The sequence below is a fragment of the Zonotrichia albicollis genome, chromosome 8, assembly GCF_047830755.1.
Source record: "Zonotrichia albicollis isolate bZonAlb1 chromosome 8, bZonAlb1.hap1, whole genome shotgun sequence".
NCBI lineage: Eukaryota > Metazoa > Chordata > Aves > Passeriformes > Passerellidae > Zonotrichia > Zonotrichia albicollis.
Window position 1 is genome coordinate 454,163 of NC_133826.1, and position 17,980 is coordinate 472,142.

The 17,980-nt window shown below is 49.0% G+C and overlaps 1 protein-coding gene across 4 annotated transcripts; it reads right to left on the reverse strand.

Moving 5' to 3' along the window:
- Nucleotides 1-418: 418 nt before the first annotated feature.
- Nucleotides 419-14,507, reverse strand: LHX8 (LIM homeobox 8). Of its 4 annotated transcripts, none has more exons than XM_074545543.1 (9): nt 13,055-14,507; nt 11,197-11,358; nt 10,857-11,015; nt 8,046-8,167; nt 6,194-6,414; nt 5,492-5,595; nt 2,958-3,053; nt 1,733-1,916; nt 419-1,005 (listed from the first exon to the last, which is right to left on the reverse strand). In XM_074545543.1, the coding sequence occupies exons 2-9, from the start codon at nt 11,275-11,277 to the stop codon at nt 929-931; spliced, it is 1,044 nt and encodes a 347-aa protein (XP_074401644.1). In that variant the 5' UTR covers nt 11,278-11,358; nt 13,055-14,507; the 3' UTR covers nt 419-928. The 4 variants fall into 4 exon arrangements, with proteins under 4 accessions (XP_074401644.1, XP_074401647.1, XP_074401646.1 ...); XM_074545546.1 differs by lacking the exon at nt 13,055-14,507 and adding an exon at nt 12,783-12,798; XM_074545545.1 differs by lacking the exon at nt 13,055-14,507 and adding an exon at nt 11,915-12,298.
- Nucleotides 14,508-17,980: the final 3,473 nt, after the last annotated feature.

The following is a 17,980-nucleotide window of genomic DNA, read 5'->3' on the forward strand; positions in this document are numbered from 1 at the left end:
ATCGCCCTGCTTAACAAAATCACAAGACAAAAACATGGAAGAAAACAAAACCTGAACTAAGAAAGACTCAAAATGTTAAAGCAAATGCGACTTCAGGTTCTCCACTTGCCAAGCCACAGATTAAAATCTGTCCAACGGTACCCAGTTTCCCTTCCCCCTCCAGGTGTGCATCCTCAGAAGCAGCACTGCTTTGCACGTACCCACTTGTACAGCACATATTTGAAGTGTTTCAAGATCCATAAAAGTCCATTAAATTATTTTTACTATCAATGGAAATAGATATGAGACCTCCTGAAGGAATTCAGTGTAACATTTCTCAGTATACCAGGGACTTTCTCTTAAAATTGAAGATTCCATTTACGCACTTGACAAATGATCACAGTTCAGCCATAGACACAGCAACATTTTTGCTTGGCATGCTACAGCAGAAACTTTATTCAGTTCTTTTTGAAAATATTTGCAAACAAAATTTATTTTTGTAAACTCACAGAAATAAGCTTTAACATATAGGCTCTACACAACTCAAATACAGGTAATACTTTTAACAATAACTTACAAATACAAACCTAATGATAAACTACAATTTCACAAAGAATTGTAAACATTTTGCACAATTGTCAGTCCTTTCTTTTAGGCAAAGTGCTCTTTTGATGACAAATAAATTAACACACACATAACTAGAGCAGACTACTTCCAGACAATACAAAAAGGTGTTTAATAAGGCTTGTAAACAATTAATAGTTACTTATGCAGAATCCATAAAAGTGTCTTGCAGGCTAAATAGATGTACATACCTGGGCAAAAATTTTCTTGAAAATGCTCTGGGTGTTAAATAAAAAGTTAACATTAATATCTTTCCAATTATATTTTCAATACACTGTGACTTAAGGTTACATCTTTAATAGTTTAGATCCCTGATGAAAAGGAATTAGGTGTGACTTAGTGGCAGCTGTGTCATTGAATGGGGTAGCAAAGGCTGAAGTCCAAGAGCTGTAGGAGAATGAGCTACAAAAACAGAAATATTTCCAGTCAACTTCATTGAAAATAGCACAAGATTAAAAGTCAGTGAATCCACTTGGTAATGACAGTTCACTGTCCCAGCCCTGCAGCATGTTGTGTTTTTCCTAACCCAGCATCTGCACTCCTCCCCAGTTGGCCACTCTTAACCCCACTGCTCTGGAGGAAAACAAGCCCAGGCCACAAATGCAGCTCAGCCTGGTTATCCCAAAACCTTCACAATCCTCCTAATCACAAATAGGACCCAAAGTTGTAGACTTGCTGGGTCATGAGACAAACGAAGATTGAAGCACTTTTCACCACCAGCCTCTCCCACTCGCTCCCATTGTGTGTTACTGAGAGGAAAGCTGAAGCTTTCAGGGAATTTGCTGGATTGAGCATACTCACAGTCCATGGGACAAAAGCCAGGGAGCAGGTGCCAAACAGTTTCAATTAAAATTAAATGTTATTAAAATATGTGAAGTAAATGTTTAAATACGTATTTAGTTTCTTATTCTTGTTTTAATAAACCAGAAGAAGCACAAATAGTGGTCTTCATACTCAGATCTTCAGCCATGCTGTTGCAGTGAAGGTCTACTACTTTCTTAATGAGGTGTAGATAGCAAGTACAGTATTGATATATCCATTAGGTTTCTTTAATCAGAAAGGTAAACTGGTTTTGCTACAGCTGATAACGGTTTTATGAGGAGAAAAATAGCAAGGCTGTTATACCTACCATCCATGTAGCTGTGCAGAGCAGTGAGCATAGTCCCATCCTGGGGTACATATGCAGAGTATGCCATTTCTTCTAACATGGGTGGAGACAACCTGGAGGGCTGGACTGCTGTGACGGGAGCAGTGGATGAATGATTAGGACTAACATGTTTCTTATGGCGTGCTCTGCAATTCTGAAACCACACCTGAAAAAGAGGGAAACATACATCGCATTGATAGATCACATTCAATACTAGCACAACAACAACAACCTTGGAGTTTATCTTAAGCTGAGTTTGCATAGTTCATTTGGCTTTGGATGCAACGCTGACATTCTAAACACACAAGTGTGGTCAAGTCAGGAATGCATTTTCAGTAGCCAGCAGCCCACCAAGGACAGGGACAGGGACAGGGCTGGGCATCTCCAGGGCTGGTGTGCCCAGGCCAAGAAACATCACATCACCTGCAGCCCTGCTCTGCCGGGACCCAGCGCCTCCCAGCCTCCTCCCTGCCTGGAGCTACTGGCAGCAAAGCATCTTCCACATACAATGCACCCACTTGGCCTTTTCACATGGAAAAGACTGCCTTTTTTTTTTTTTTTTTTAAGGATTGATTGCAGCAGCCAGATACCTCATTTCTATAGAAACACTCTGTCAATCTTCCATGCTAGAATGAGCCAAGGCAGCTCAGAATTAATTTTTATTTATATTAACATATAAATATAGAATTTGTATTATAGTTTTAAAATCACATTTGTGTATGTGATTTTAAAAAAGTGCATCCATATTTTTGCTGAGAGACATCTTCAAGCAAGGATTCAGAATTTGTGTTTCAGTTTTGGTGGGCGTGGGTGCATATTTTAACTCTGCTCTCTATAACAAGTGACTAGATATTCACTTGTTCCTAATGTCATACCACAGACGCTTCCAAAAAGAGTGCAGGTCTTAAGAACAGACTACTGCAGTCAAATATATATTTGAAATAAATTATTACCAATTTCTATACTGTTTAGGCTGAGAAATTTCTTCCTAGAAGACTTAATTCCTTCACACAAAGTACAAGAGGAATATAGCAAGTTTTCCAAATTACGATGTTTGTTCTAGACCTATTCCTGACTAAGGATGTTGTCCAAAGTTAAAAGAGATTAGGATCTTTTTCCATGTTAGAATAACCTCAGAAAAAAATTTGGTTGAACATTTCCAATGGATGAGTACCAGACTGTGAGTCAAGTAACTTCACACTGTTACCTGTATAACACGCCTGCTCAAGCCTGTTCTTTCTGCCAGTTTCTGAAGTGTTTGTGCATCTGGATTGTTGTCCTGAGCAAACTGTGCTTGCATAACCTGAAAAGGCAAGGCACGAAACTGTAGGAGCATTTGTATCAAAAGCCACATTAGACAGTATTTTCAGACTACAGTACTACTCCTTGCTTGTCTTCAGGAAACGTTTTTTGTGATCACTAGTCTCTAGAGAGTACTCAATACATAAAAAAAAAAATCTCCCAAAGCCAAAGTACGTCCTTGCTATGCTTGACTGAGCTGTGACATTTATCAGAAATTAAAGAAATCCATTCTGCTTGGCAGTAGTAAAAACTGGAAGAAGTCCTCTGTAAGACTGTGTTAAAAGAACTATAGGAGAAAATTTACTGCAGAGCAACTCAAATATGCTCAATAAACACCTATAGCAGCAGACCACAGCATAAAAAAGGCATGAGCCATGATCCATCACTCTGAACTTGTCAATCACTATCTGCATCCTATGTTAAATGGAGTAATTGATCTTCTTTTCATCTCCATGGAGGATACAGGAATGCTCTGTTTCCTTTGTCTTTTACCACCCCAAGAAACAGGCTCCACTGTGGCTAACCTGGCCTTTCTGACGGTTTGGCCACTCATCTTTTGACAGAAAATTGAAGTAGTCAGCACTTCTCTTAAGAATACAAATTACACCTTTTTTCTGAGGAAGAAAATGTCAATTTGGCCTGCATCCTGAAAACTTTCACAGGCTTTAAGGATTCGGCCTGTTTGTGAAAGTAGGGCTTCATGGATTTCTGCAGGGTATCTCCAGCAATTTCAAAGCATTATTTTGTTTTTTGGATTTTTGACCCATCAAACTTTGCCTGACTTCATCTTTGAAGATTCAAACTATTTACTTTTGTAATTTTTCATAGAATCATAGACTGGTTTGGGTCGGAAGGAACCTTAAAAGCTCACCTTGTTCCAATCCTATGCCATGGGCATGGACACCTCCCACTCCTCCCACTGTCCCAGGTGCTCCAGCCCCAGTGTCCAGCCTGGCCTTGGGCACTGCCAGGGATCCAGGGGCAGCCACAGCTGCTCTGGGCACCTGTGCCAGGGAACAACTCCCAATTCCCAATATCCCATCCATCCCTGCCCTCTGGCAGTGGGAGCCATTTCCCCTTGTCCCGTCACTCCAAGCCCTTATTCAAACTGCCTCTCTGGCATTCTGGGAGCCTTTTCAGGTCCTGGGAGGTGCTAAAGAACAAAACCATCAGAAAAGTGTGGACATTCTTTTGTACAAGTACTTTGTGAGGTAATTACATGCTGCCAGCTCTGACAGTGCACTTATCCCAACGTTTCTCTTGTTGGAAATAAAGTCTTATAGCATCCTTGAGGACAGGTACAGAGGTACAGCAAGCAGAGAGAAAGTAACATGAACTAACAAGATGCCATAACACCTCAAACACCTGCTAAAGTATGTTACAATCTACTTTAAACGGGAAAAGAAGGGAACATGGAAGTTTGAATGACAGCAGCTGCGAAGAACCCCTGAATACAGTTCCCATCCTAATGGCTGGTCTTATCTCCCTTTCAGCTTCTGCTGGGCAAAAAAGTTCCCTTTTCCTGAAGTTCAGGCTCAATGTCCAGAGCCCTTGGCCTGTGCACCCAGCTGGATTATTGTTTACATGCTTGTTTTGTGTTTTAACACCACCTCCTCTCTCCAGTCATGACTATAATAGAAGCTTTGAACAACTTCATGCCCTTTTTTATAGCACTACCTTAACACCTCACATGTTATTACACCTCAAGATCAATTTCTCAACTGCTTTCACTATTAGAGGACAAGCCAACAAAATAAGTCACATTGTTACCAGAAAGTCAAAGACCTGTTAAACTGAAGGCAGGGATGTACAGCCAGGATTAGGTAGAAAGTCACAACTTCCTTCTCACTACAGGTTAAAACCTCTAAATCTTGTCTCAGCATCCCCTCTTTCATTGGAATCTGGCCCTATCTTAGAGTTTTTCCCTAGAAAGCTAATTCAAGTGCTTATCTAGAGTTTGAAGTAGCTCTAAACTGTCTCAATAGAAGTTAACTCTTGTCAAGGCAACAAAAAGACAAGAAACCTGGAAAGTGGAGGAGATGCAGGCACTACTACAATTCCAACTTCCACCTTATTAATGTCTTGAAATCACATACAGTAGCCATCTTCAGAAAACTTTTCACATTACATAATCTAAAAAATATTTTGTTTTTATTATGCTTAGTGAGGTAAATGGCTGATTAAATAGATTTCATCGAGCAATCAAATAGAACCACCTTTTTTGTTTCCACTCTTCAGAATTACAACCTTCCCCCAGGGAAATAAAGAGCTTGAAGAGTACTATTTAAACTTCCAGAAACATGCTGTGTCTTGATAGTTTATGAAGTAGTTTAAAGCATTCAAGCTTCTCTTTCCCCCTGTATGCATAAAACTTTCTATTGGTTCAGCGCCCGTGTCCTGCTTAACCTGAGCTACACAAGTTTTTAGCACTGTCTCTACCTGGAGCTGATCTGCTGTGAAGCTGGTCCGAGCTCTTTTTGCTGGTTTTGGATGATTAACATCTTGTTCTGTTAGTAATGCTCCTTCCACACTAATCCCATTACCTGAAACATTAAAAAGAAAACAACACTGCCTTCTAAACATTCACAATGTTGCTGTAAGTCAGGTTGTTCTCCAACAATAACCAACAGTAGTTGGTCAGCCGAATTTCAGCTTTAAAAAACCCCACAATCTATTCAAAATTCAATTGATCTAGCATCATAACACATTATGCCCTAAACAACTCCCTTGCAAGTGGGGGAAGAAATAAATCTAACATGATATTTTATCAACAGGATATGCTGATATTTTATTTTCCTTAGGATACAAAACAAGTTCTGCAGACTAAAAAAAAAAAAAACCCAAAAAACCCCATAGCACTAAAGCAATACAATAATACAACACCCAAAAAAAAACCAAAAAAAAAAACTACAACCAAAAAGCCAACCAAACAAAAAACCCAACCCAAATCAAAACTGCAAAACCAAAGCAAACAAATAAAATCCCCTGAATATTAAATAATTTACCATTACTTTGATTCAAGTACCTGTGCTTCCAGTCTTAGTAAAACCAGTCAATTATCTCCCAGTGTGGAAAATGGAGCAGACCCCGACAATTTAATTAAATCTGAACCACAAACACAGTTCTTAAGCAGTATGTTACCATTTTCGACTTCTCTTTTCAAATTGTCCAACATGCAGTCGTAATGTACTCTGCAGAGGACTTTCTCCTCGACCAGCGCGAACTCCTCTCCCGTGGAGAGCTGTCTCTTGCAGGAGAAGCAGGCGAAGCACGCCAGGTGGTACACGTTGCCCTTGGCCCGCCGGACCCAGTCCGTGGAGTGGATGTGGCGCCCGCAGCGCGAGCAGCGAGTGCCGTAGCGCCTGCAACGAGAACCGGGGCGAGCTGAAACCGGCCGGGCACAGCCAGGCCCCGTAGGATCGGGGTGACCGGGGGGAGCTGAGACCCGGCCGGGCACAGCCAGGCCCCCGCAGCATCAGCGGTGACCGAGGAACGGCACCGGGGGAGCTGAGACCCGGCGGGGCACAGCCAGGATCGGGGTGACCGGGGGGAGCTGAGACCCGGCCGGGCACAGCCAGGCCCCGCAGGATCGGGGTGACCGAGGAACGGCACCGGGGGAGCTGAGATCCGGCGGGGCACAGCCAGGCCCCCGCAGCATCAGCGGTGACCGGGCTGTGGCAGCGCGGCTCAGCCCACGGCACGTCTGCGCTGGCATTGCAAAAAAAAGGGAAAATCAGCAAGTTTCTGTATGATAGCTTAAGGCAAGACACTACTGAAATACAGAGGTTTGTTATTTTCAGAAGGCAAAGAGCAAAATCAAAGCATTTAAACTGCGACATGAATTCATGGCTCCTCATCATTCCTTTTATAGAGATAATTACTCTTAAAAGCTGAAAGATGGAAACAGCAGACTCTTGAAAATTCTTCCAGTTTTTCAAATGTATTTCACATTATTCTAGTGGTAGTCTGAATTAATACATTTAGCTAGATTACCCCTTTACTAATCTTTAGCATCTTCAGCAGACAGGGGAAAACCTGCATCTTCATAGTTATTTCCTCAATTCACATCACATTATGATTTTGAAATAAACTAGAAAGTCTGCATTATTACACTAGAAAAATTTCTCTTTGAAGAGGAAAGTAGCCATCAAAATATGTTGATTATTTAGATAAGCATTTGTCCCCAGGATCTTTGCAGACCCAAATTTTTTTCAAGTCCCACAAATTTAGTTTTTTCAGAAGTTTACAGCACTCAGCTTGCCCCCTCCCACTACGTCTCAAACTTGACTAGCTGGATGCAATCTATTCACTGCACACCTAAGAACCTCAGAAACAGTTTGGTCAGGCAATCCAACTAGAGAAGTACTAGCAATCACATCAAAATTAACTGCAGCAATTTTTTCTGCTTTCTGGATCAAATACTCTGCATCCTGAATACTCCATTGCCAACACAAATAATATTCTTCCTTGCAAGGTTAGCCTGTAATTTTGAAGGAATCACATTCTAAATCAAACTGATCACAGAAAAGTATAACTGCTGAAAGCTTCTTTTAAATATAATGGGATTTATTCTGGGTTGATTTTACAGCTCCTTGCGATGCCTTAAGCCCTACACCAGTGAAGCACTGCTCCAAACAGACCATCTCAATTTTATATTGCATTCTCAGCCAGCTTTATCCAAGGACGACTCCTTGCACACAGGATGGCTTTACAACCAAACTGCAGCAGGGACTCCTCCATGCATACACGAGTAAGTGGTGGTATAAATACAGCAGCTATGTGCAACAGGGGAAGGGCAGATTGGAGACTTAGCAGGAGGTGACGTTACACAGACTTAGGGTTCCCCAAGTCCCTCCTCAAGCAAAGCCATAGTTTAAACTGCTGAAAATAAACCTAGCAAATGAAAAATCTCAAGCGAATTTCAGTTGTGGCTGAAGTGAAAAGAAACAAGTATAACAAGTTATCTGATAAATTATATTCCTGTATGATATACCTGAAATAATCCAGTTTGCAGAAGATGTCTTTATCTTTGATGTAGCAGCTGGTGTGCCTTCCCAAGGACGTTCTGCAAACGCTGCATGAGAGGCAGCGCACGTGCCAGCAGAGGTCATTCACCTGCAAAAACCCAACAAAAAACCACCCCTCAATACCCATACTACCAATATTGCATTTTATATTTACAAACTCTGGGTTTTCCCAGAAATGATCAAATGTTATGTGCACCATGATTCACAGAAAAGTTATCTTGAATGCAAAATGTTTTCCCTATAGAACTGCACGTATATTGAAGGTAAACTAATTTGATTCAAGTCTTCAGAATAAGCTTTCATGGGTTTGCAATTAAAAGCAGTAGAAGAGGAAGCAAGAGATACAAGTTCCGTGCCGGTGTTTTGTGGCCAGTTCTGTTCTCATAGCACTAGAGTAAGAGAGCAAATTTTGGCCTTATGTGACCTTAGAAAGGCAACTAACTAGCACACTTCTATTTCCTAGTCTGCACAGATTCCTGCCTAACAAAAAACAAACGTTGCAAAGTTTTTTAAAATTTTAAAACACGGGAAAAAGATCTGTCAAATAGAAATACACTATGAACCACTCCTCCATTTGCCATGTTTCTGCTAAAGCAAATTTGGTGAATGGCATCTGAGTTTCAAAACAGCAGCAGGTGTTTTAATAGCAAGTTCAATATTTCTTTAGTATGTCCATAGCAAAACTAAACATAGTCATGGAATGCAGTAGAAATCAGCATTTTTGGAAACTTACATATCATTTTGGGGCATATAAAATAAATAAAATGAGAGCAATTATTTTAATTTCTACTTTCCTATAAAAGGAACTCTTAATTGCACAGACATTGCACATCACCTAAATAAATCATTTGACAACCCAAGACTCTCAGTGACCACAAAAATTAAGTAATAACCCTCTGGATAATCCCATACTGTAGAGGAGGAATTCTGAAAACCAAAGAATGATTATGTTTTGATTTGTTTCTCCCCACTGAGGCAATTTCTCATCTCATACCAAACAGCCTATATATTCCCTATGGAAAAGCAGATTTGAGGTAATCTGGAATGTGCCTTTCATCAGAGCATGGCCAGACAAACCTCAGAGAAGGCAATGCATGGACTCCAACACCCATGCTGGGATCACCCATTCCAATCATTCTTCAGGCTGCAATATTGCCGTTTGCCCAATGCTGTCCTAACCCTTATCCTTGTCGGCAGCCACCTTCCCACATGCTGACAAGTTTACACACAATATATGAAGCTGTTGATGGCAGTTGCTGGCTATCACCAAACTCACCCTGCGGGCAGCTCTCAGAAAGGCCGCGGAGCGGAGGGGCAGCGCTGAGCGTGCGCTGCAGCCGTGCCGGGGCTGCCCGGGCCTCCCCGGGTCTGCATCCAGCCCTGGCACGCAGCTCTGAGCGACGTGAGCCCACATCCCAGCCACTCGGAGCCAGCCACCGCCTCTTCAGAGATCAGTGAAGAGCTGCGGACCAGCTTCACAACAACTCCCTGGTTGTCCCATTTAATGCCATTTGTCTGTGCTCCTGTTTGTCAGTTGACAGGGATGAAGCTGAAAGGTGTGCTGCTGCTGGACACTAGCATACCAGCATCGATTCCTCACTGCCTACACAAGAAGCAGTAACAGCTAATTTAAACTCAAGGCTAAATAATTTAGAGGTCTTTTGCTCCAAGTCCCGTTATTCTGGTTGTTCAGATAGGAGACAGCAGTGATTAGTAAACTATCAATGAGCTGCCAAAACGTCACGGGAGTTAACAGAACTGAAATTGAGTTCAAGTCAGTTTTGGTCCTTGTCCACCCGCCCAAGCTGCTGAAAGGGAGACGGGGTCACCCGAACCAGGGATGCGCGGCAGCTCCTGCACCAGCCCCATTTTAAATGGACACTAGCTCGGCAGGCATTTTACTTAGACCTCCCCACCTCAACTAAGACCCAACCGGATGATTTAACAACACCACGGATGTCTTTCCAGGGGTGTTACTCCCTATCAATTTGCGACTATACAACAACTTAGTCTAAGATTGATGGAATCAACCGACTTCTGCCATGATCGTAACACTCAATTTTGAGAGGAAAGACGGCAAAACTCTGACCCAGAATAATTTTAACGGCTGTAATACGAAAAGCAAATAAACTTCCCTCCCACACCTCCTCCCGCAGTAACGCTTCATATTTAAAGCCACTTAGCTTTGTTTATTTGTTTTTAAATTATCTTACTCGGTTCTGATTGCTAAGACAACAGAACAGCTCTGCACGCACGCAGCTCGTTTCCTTCAAATATATTAGTTAACCGCCTCTTGCAGGAATAACTTATTCCATTTCTCAAGAGGCATTTTTGGCTTTGAGACTCACGCTGTTCCCCCCAGACCTATGTCAGTAAAACGCAGGTCGCGCCGCCGCCATCTGACCGAGAGAAAGCGGGAATCGCCGCGGTCGGGACCCCCCGTTCCATTCGCTTCCGCGCTTCTCCCGGTGCGCCAGGAGCACGCAGCCCAGAGCAAGCAGCGCCTCCCGAAACACCGACAGCAGCCAGGGTCCCTTCTCTGGCCCGAGCACCGCCAACAAACGCGCTGGGACCCCGCGCTCCCGTGTCCGCGGCAGCTCCGCGTAGGGGAGGGCTGAGCGGAGCGATAGGCCCCCCGGATCCCACCGGCCCGGTTCCCCGAGGCTCTCCGGGCACTACCGGCCACCCGGGCAGGCTCTGCCTACGCAGGCCGCCCTCCGGCTTCAGCGGTGAGGGAAGTCGCCAGACGAAGGGGGCTCCGGGTCGGGCGCCCTTACCTTGAGCAGGTACTTGTCCACAATCTCCAGGCCGCAGCTGCTGCACACGCACTTGCCGGGGGCGCAGCCTGAGCCTGAGGCCATGGACCTCGGCGATGAGGACGGCGACAGGGCAGCGGAGGAAGAGCAGGAGTCCTCGTCAGCTGCTGCGGGGCTGGCCTGCGGGAGCGCGGGGAGACAACGGTCAGTGCCCCGCCACGCCCAGGAGCCCTGGGCCGGCCCGGTCCGGCCCGCCGATGCCTGCGGGTCCCGCCAGGACCCCGGTGGAGGCCGCGGTGTCCGCGGGACCCGGCCGAGGCCGCAGCCCCGCCGAGCCGCGCCGCCCCCCGCGCCCGCGCACCTTCTCCGCCGGGCCCCCGAGCGCGGGCAGGTCCTTGTCCTCCAGCCTGCAGACGAACATCGGGTCACTCTTCCAATACATGGCCCTACCCTACCACATTCCAGTCCCCGGCGGGCGGCGAGCCGGCTCCGGGGACCCCGCGCCGGTCTCTGCTCTCAGCGCCTGCAGGAAAAAAGTTTTGTTTTCAAGTGGGTGGACCTGCCCCGCTGGCCTCACCTCCTGCACAGAACCCGCCTTCCAGCGCGGCGGGGCCGTTATCTCCACTAGCGAGCCCGTGCGGATTTAGCGAGGGGAGGAGGCACGGAACCCCCCCAACAAAACAACAACAAAAAACAACACCCCTGAGAACCCCCTCACTTGTCCTAATCTTTTGCCACAACTTCCCCCGATCACCCCAGTCTACGCACACGTTCCAGTCACATCTCCCTATTAGCGAAGAAAAGACACGATGGGAAGGAAGAGCCAGTACGAGCGATTTTCCCGTACTCCTAAAGCCCAAGCGAATCCTGCAGCTCAAACTCACAGCTCCTCACTGTCTCACTACCTCATCTCCTACTTGCACCTCCCATAATAAAACCTCTCCTATTTAACTAAAATAGAAGAACCTGAGCTATGGAAGCGCTCCTCCGGCGCTAAGCTCCCACAGGTGCTGCTGATTAGCACCGGTGTCCCGGTGGCACCAGGAACAGAGGGTGCGGAGCCGACTGTCCCTCACTACCTGCAGAACCAGCCGGCGTCTCTCCGTGGAGAGGCTGTGGGTTACGGGCATCCTTTCTCCACGATTACAAATCTTGTCTGCAGAGTTCCCTCGCATCAAGCACCATTGGTATGCTCTTGGAACATTGGAGAAGAATAAAGCAGTAGCTCGTCCCTCACAGGTGAGATAAACAACCGGGTATCTACTTCTAGGCAGGTGTTTAACCAACCAGCTGCTTTTAATTAAACTTGTCGTTTAGTTTCCATCTTTCCCCTCACCTCTGTGGTTCAGCCTCGCCTCACCACGGATGCAGGACGTGCTGCTGAGCCTCTGTAAAGTGACCTGAGAGAATTGCCCCTACGTTTCTAAACATGATGCAGGGAATTCTGCATTTGAGGAGCTGTGTGGAAGGAGAAGCCCCGTACTGCTCTCCTGCTAAAAAAGATAATCGTTGTTTCAAATCCCGAGACCCGATCTTGTGAAACCGTAACTCGGCTGTGGCGAATTTCGGCAAAGCCGGGACGTCCCGTCAATTACTCGTTTGTCTAGCGGTTTTAACCGATCTAACCGTGGGCAGAATCCCCCTGACATCCAGTCTCGGTGTCCCTGACGCCGCTGCCTCAGCGAGGCAAGCAGGGCTTTGGGGTTTCGGATGGCCGTAACGCGGCTCGGCGTCCAGAGCACCGAGCGCCGGCAGGGAACGCTGACAAGGCTGGCCCCGGGGAGCACCGGCCCGGCCCTTACCAACACCTGTGCTGACCCGGAGCTGGCCTTCTCCCGCAAGGGCCCGGGGTGTGCTCGCTCAAACTCCGGCGCAAACGCGGCCCCCGATCCGGCCCGAGCACCCGCCCCGCAGGCTGCGGCCCCGTAGGGCGCCCGGTAACCGTACCCGCCGCGCTCCAAGGCCCCCCGCAGTAGGGCTCCCCCTGGGGCTCTGCTCCCTGTCCGCAGCAGCGCAGGTCGGGGCGCCAGCGGCCGAGTGCTCGGGCCGCCCTGCGGGTCGCGGCGGGGCGGAGCGGAGCGCTCGGCTCGGAGCAGGACCAGCGCGGATCCTGCCGAGCCCCCATCCTGCCCCCCACGCGGATCTCCCCTTCCGTGACCGACAGAGGCAGGACAGCACTGCTGTCGTCTGTCGCAGGTAGCACGACAGAAAATGAGCACCTGGCGAGGGGCTCCGAGGGATGCGTTGCGGCGGGGCCGGGCCACCGTGATGAGAGCCCGCGGCGAGCCCTGTCGCGGCGGATCGGGCACGGCCGGGAGCAGTGTTAAGGTTGTCGATCGTCTTTGTTTTTCCTGCGCCTTCAACAAGATAATTAATGAGGTTGGTGCGCGCTCCGAGAAGGACTGCGGGTTCGATTTCTATGAAACAATCCCCTTCCTATGCGCCTTTTCGCTCTGAAAATACAGCGTTAGGAATCAACAACGTCTATCTGCGCGTGATTTCCCGCGGCGACCATGAGGTTACGAGCAGCGTTAATTCATAGTGCGGTGCTGGAGGAAAACCAGCGTGCGGGTGATCTCCCTGTTTCGTGCGGCGTCCGGAGCCGGCTCCGCCGGGTGACGAGCGGGCGCGGCTGCCCTGGCCGCCCGGCCTCTCCGCCCGCCCCGAGGCTTCGGAGCAGCCCCGCGCAGTGCGGGGGTCCCAGCGGAGGCGGGGCAGGGACGCTGCAGGGGTGCGGGGCTCGGCGGGCTCGCCCAGGGCCTCTCCGATGGCTGCGCGGACTCGCAGGCTGGGTCGGCCGCCCCGGCGCGCGGGAGGTTCGGGGAGGCAGGAGGAAAGCGCGCCCAGAGAACAGTCCGCCAGCAGATCCGGGTTATTGTGGTGGCCGGAGGGGCTTCGCAAGAGGTGAGCAGTTTTGCCGAGCTAATTGGAGAGAGGCGTTATTTCTGAGAAGCGGTCAGAAACGCGATAACGTGTACGGGGCGGACGTGGGAAGTATATGGGCTTGGTTATCCGGGATACACTTTGGGCCGTCCACTTTTATCACCCATCTCTCCGAAGCTCAGTCTAAACTTCATCGCTGAAATTACACGCCCTCGACATTTTAGTGAACATTTCCTGCATCGTTTTCTGAAGAGATGGAAACGGGCAGACACGCAGGCTCTAGAGAATTCCCGACTCATGTGCACCCTGCTCTCCCTCTGCTGTCTCTGAGCACATCGGAAGGATGTGTCCCCTTTTGGGCGGCCGGGTAGGACCCCTCTGCGGGGCGTCGCGGTCCCGGCAGAGACGGGAGGGAAGGGGAACCTGTCGGCGGAGGGCAGGGTGGCCCTGGCCTGATCCTGCTGAGGCTGAGAGTGGAGAAGAGCGGGTGACACCCGCGGGACCCTCCGACGGGGATCTGTATCTGGTTCTGTTTCCCCTCTCTCAAGAGTTACACCAGGATGTTTGTAAGTGGGAGCGCTGACCAGTTGCACATAGGAAAGATCTCTTAAATATTTGACGATAAGGTACAGCATGAAGAAAATACTGAACACGGAGAATTAGGGCTGTTTTAATGAAAGGGTGTTGGCACAGGGACTCCTTCATCAGAGACTGCACCGTGCTGCAAGTGCATGCGGCTGGGTGTCTCTCTCTGGAGTCTTCTTCAGCGACACCGGTTCTCCCGTTAAAACAGGTTCTGTAAGAAATTAATACCGCCACTGTGGTGAGCTTACGAAAAACGGGCACCCACACCAGGGCCAGGGTAAACCGGGTGTCCACGGCCGACCGGTGCCGCTGGGCACGGCGCTGTCGGTGCCCGAGCCGCGCATCCCAGCGCCCGCCCGTGGGTCCCTGCGCGCTGCCGGCGGGACGGGCGCGCCGCAGGGCTGGGGGCACCGCGGGGTCGCACCGTCCCCTCAGCGGAGCGCCACCCCATGTCCCCCAGCAGCTGCTGGCAGGAGAGCTCGGAGAGGCTGGACGGCTCAGACAGGGAAGCCCGACACCCTCGGGACAAGGTTCACTACTCCGGAAGCTCCCCTCTCGTCTCAACCATCTCTTTGCACTACTTGGGTGTTTGAACACCTGCAAGTGTCCAGAGGTTTTTCATCTGTAGATCGCCGTGTCTTGGGCTGTGGAGCCTCTGTGAGCTGTGGAAGAAAGAGCCAAGCCAGCGCCCTCAGACTTGCTCTCTGTGAGTTTGCACCCCCACTGATCCCAGCCAGTGGTAAAAGATGCAGGGTTTGGACTAGCCCTGAATAATTGACTCGGGGCTGATTTAACGGGAAGGAAACGAGCCCAGTCTCTTACCAGCGACTCGTTTTCCAAATCAGTGCAATGCACTTGGGTCGGGCTGTCTCTGGTTTGCGGGTCTGTGATCTTTCAGGGCTGCAGACATGTAGCTTTTGTCCACGGCTCTTCTAGTGTAGAGCTCTGTGTTGTTTAGTTGTGAGTGGTAAGATCAGTCAAAGGGAAAAATTCCTATTCCCTAACTGGATTCCTGAGTCTGTGGTTCCTCTGCCAAGACCAAGACTTTTATGCAATTTCCAATTTATTTTTTTTACCATTTTTCCCCCTTCCCTTCAACAGGGAGTTGGGGCGGGGAGACAGATGGCAAGAAAGGAATCAGCGAGATGCAGCCCTGCATGTTTTTAGACTGCTGGCCCTTGCACTGCGACCAGACGTGCAGGGAATAATTTCGACATACCAGTGTGGAACGTCTTCATTAATTTCAACTCTTGGTCTCTGCACTCTGAACGTATTATCTGGATGCAAGCCGTGCCTGTTCAAATCAAGTGTTGCATCTCTGCGTTCCTGAAATCGCGGTGAACACTTGATGTAGAAGTCGACTTTTTAAGTATCTATGCTAATTGTGTCATGCTGTCACTCAGTTACAGAAAGCACTGGGGACGGAGGAAATCAGAGCAGCGATCAGATAATGTAAAAGTGCATTTTGCCCCTAAAGTAATGGAAGGCAAAGACAAACTGGAAACCATAGTGGGTTGTTTATACATACACAGACACAACATTGCAAGGATGTCCTGGTTTCGGTGAGCGTGGTAACTCCACGCTGAAGGGCCTGAAAGATATCGGGTCCGTCGGCCTTGCACTTTTCGCTTTTGTTCATGCGATGAATAATCACCCTCTGGAAGAGACCCGGGCCGTCAGGCGGGACAGCCTGTGCGGGGGAGGCCGGGGCCCCGGGGCCGCAGTAGGCTCGGAAGATTTTCGGCTGCTTCGGCCGCCGTCCATACGGACAGGGCACAGTGGGAAGCCCCTCCCTGGACGGCCTTTGGGAAACGCCCGAGGGGTGCGGCAGCAGGAGAGCTTCCCTAGGAGTCACCTCTGCCCCCGCAGGCTGTCCGGCTGCTCTGTGCGGAGCCGCCCCGGCTGGGCTCCGTGCCACCGACGGCCGTGCGCACCCATCTGTCTGCTCGTCCTGCAGCTGGCTCGGGAAGGGCGGAGGCTGCCCGGGACCCGCGCGGGTATCGCGGAAAGCCTGTACTCTCCCAGCTGTCCCCCGGAACGCTTTCCCGGAGTGGCCGGGGTCGCTCCAGCTGAGCGCGATCTCCGCTCTGCGTGGGCTCTGCCCGGCGCCGTGAGCAGCCCGCGCCGTGCGGACCCACCGGGCCCCGGCCCGCACCGCCCACGCCCCGGGGCTCGTACAGGCCCTCTCCGGCCCGCGGGCCGCGATCGCTGTCGGGGCTGCGGCGGTGGAAGGACAGAGATGACGGCGAAGGACGTGTGAAGAGGGGGCAGCCGAGGCGAGAGTTAGCGGCCGGCAAGGGAGAGCGGCCGGCGAGCAGAGCCGGGTGGGCCCGGGACGGCCGCGGCTGCGGGAGCGGCTCGATGGGCGCCCGGGCTGTGCCGGGCAGAGCGGGAGGGCAGCCGGGCCGCAGCCTGCTCCTGGCCCCGCTGGCATTGTCCCCCAGAGCAGGGACTCGAGCCCGCCCGGGATCTGGCAAAGACGAGCGGCAGCCGGGCAGGGCCGCCCGCTGCCCCTGGGCTCCTTGGGCTCCGAGGCACCCGGTGGGTGCCAGCCCCCGCCGTGAGCAACGACAGCTCCCTTCCCACAGAACAGCGAATGCTTTTCAGAGAAAAAAACAGAGTTCCAGGGCAAATTCATCTTTCAAATTCTTCCCCAGCCAATTTGTGACTGAGTGTTTATACAGCGTTAAGTGTCTGTATTAAAGCGAAAATATCTGTTAAAAATCGAGCACATTTGGGACTAACGAGCTAAGCTGTTTTGTTTAGTAAGTGGGCAAATCGGGAAGGGAGCTAATGAAAGAAAGGTGATTCATTCATACCAGGTCTGAAAAACACAGCGAGCCTCCAGAAACGAGATTCTGGTTTGCTGGCCACAGGTTACAATTGATGAAATGTTTGCTTACGTCTGCAAGTAAATCCACATTTATAGTTATGTAAACTGGTGTTTACAAAGTGCTACTGTAATACTCTGAAATAAAATACATTTATTTGGAAAGTGCAGAGGCTGCAGGTTTTAAGAAGCAAGAAGGGCAGTGTTCTAAGTAGAAATGAGAAATCTTATTATTCTTGGTGCTTATCATTTTAAAACTGGTATGACATTATAAGCTCTTGACTGACACAGAACTGAATGGGGAAATTTTAGCTGGTGCGAGAGGGATGTTGATCTGGAGGAGAACGAAGAGCCTGAAGAGTGTATGTCTTTGGTCAGACATCTTTTATTGAGTTTAGTGCCTGAAAACATTCCAATGGTTTTGAGCAGGTGACAAAATGGAAAAATATCATGTTAAGTTTAACACAACTACATATGTCAACCTGCTTGGTCTGAGCTGTTTTCTGAGTTTAACTAACCTGTTCACACGGGAAAAGACACTGGTCAGTGTTTAAAATACATCTTTCATCTATGAGCACATGGTGGCTGCAGGAAAAATCATTGTTTTGTGGTACCTTGGTTATAATTATGGAAATCTGGATCCAGCCCTGTTCCTGCTGCAGTCAGCAGCACCGCAACGGTCGTGTCTTTGCTTTTGAAGGACATTAAGGATAAGTTTCAGTGAGCATATGTAAAAAAAAAAAAGTGTAACTGAAGAGGCTGATTACTTAAGCGGCAAGTTAACAACACAGTCTTATTCACCCCACTGCTCTACACAAAACCCCTCATCACATTTTTGGGGCCCAGG

Bases quoted from the DNA above. Each gene is read 5' to 3' on its own strand.
- LHX8 (XM_074545543.1), bottom strand. From the start codon at position 11,277: ATGTATTGGAAGAGTGACCCGATGTTCGTCTGCAGGCTGGAGGACAAG. The intron at 11,016-11,196 runs GTGCGCGGGCGC...GCGCTCCCGCAG, and splicing joins TCGGGGGCCCGGCGGAGAAG to GCCAGCCCCGCAGCAGCTGA. The intron at 1,917-2,957 runs GTAACAGTGTGA...CCTCTTTTTCAG, and splicing joins TGAGCAGGCGTGTTATACAG to GTGTGGTTTCAGAATTGCAG.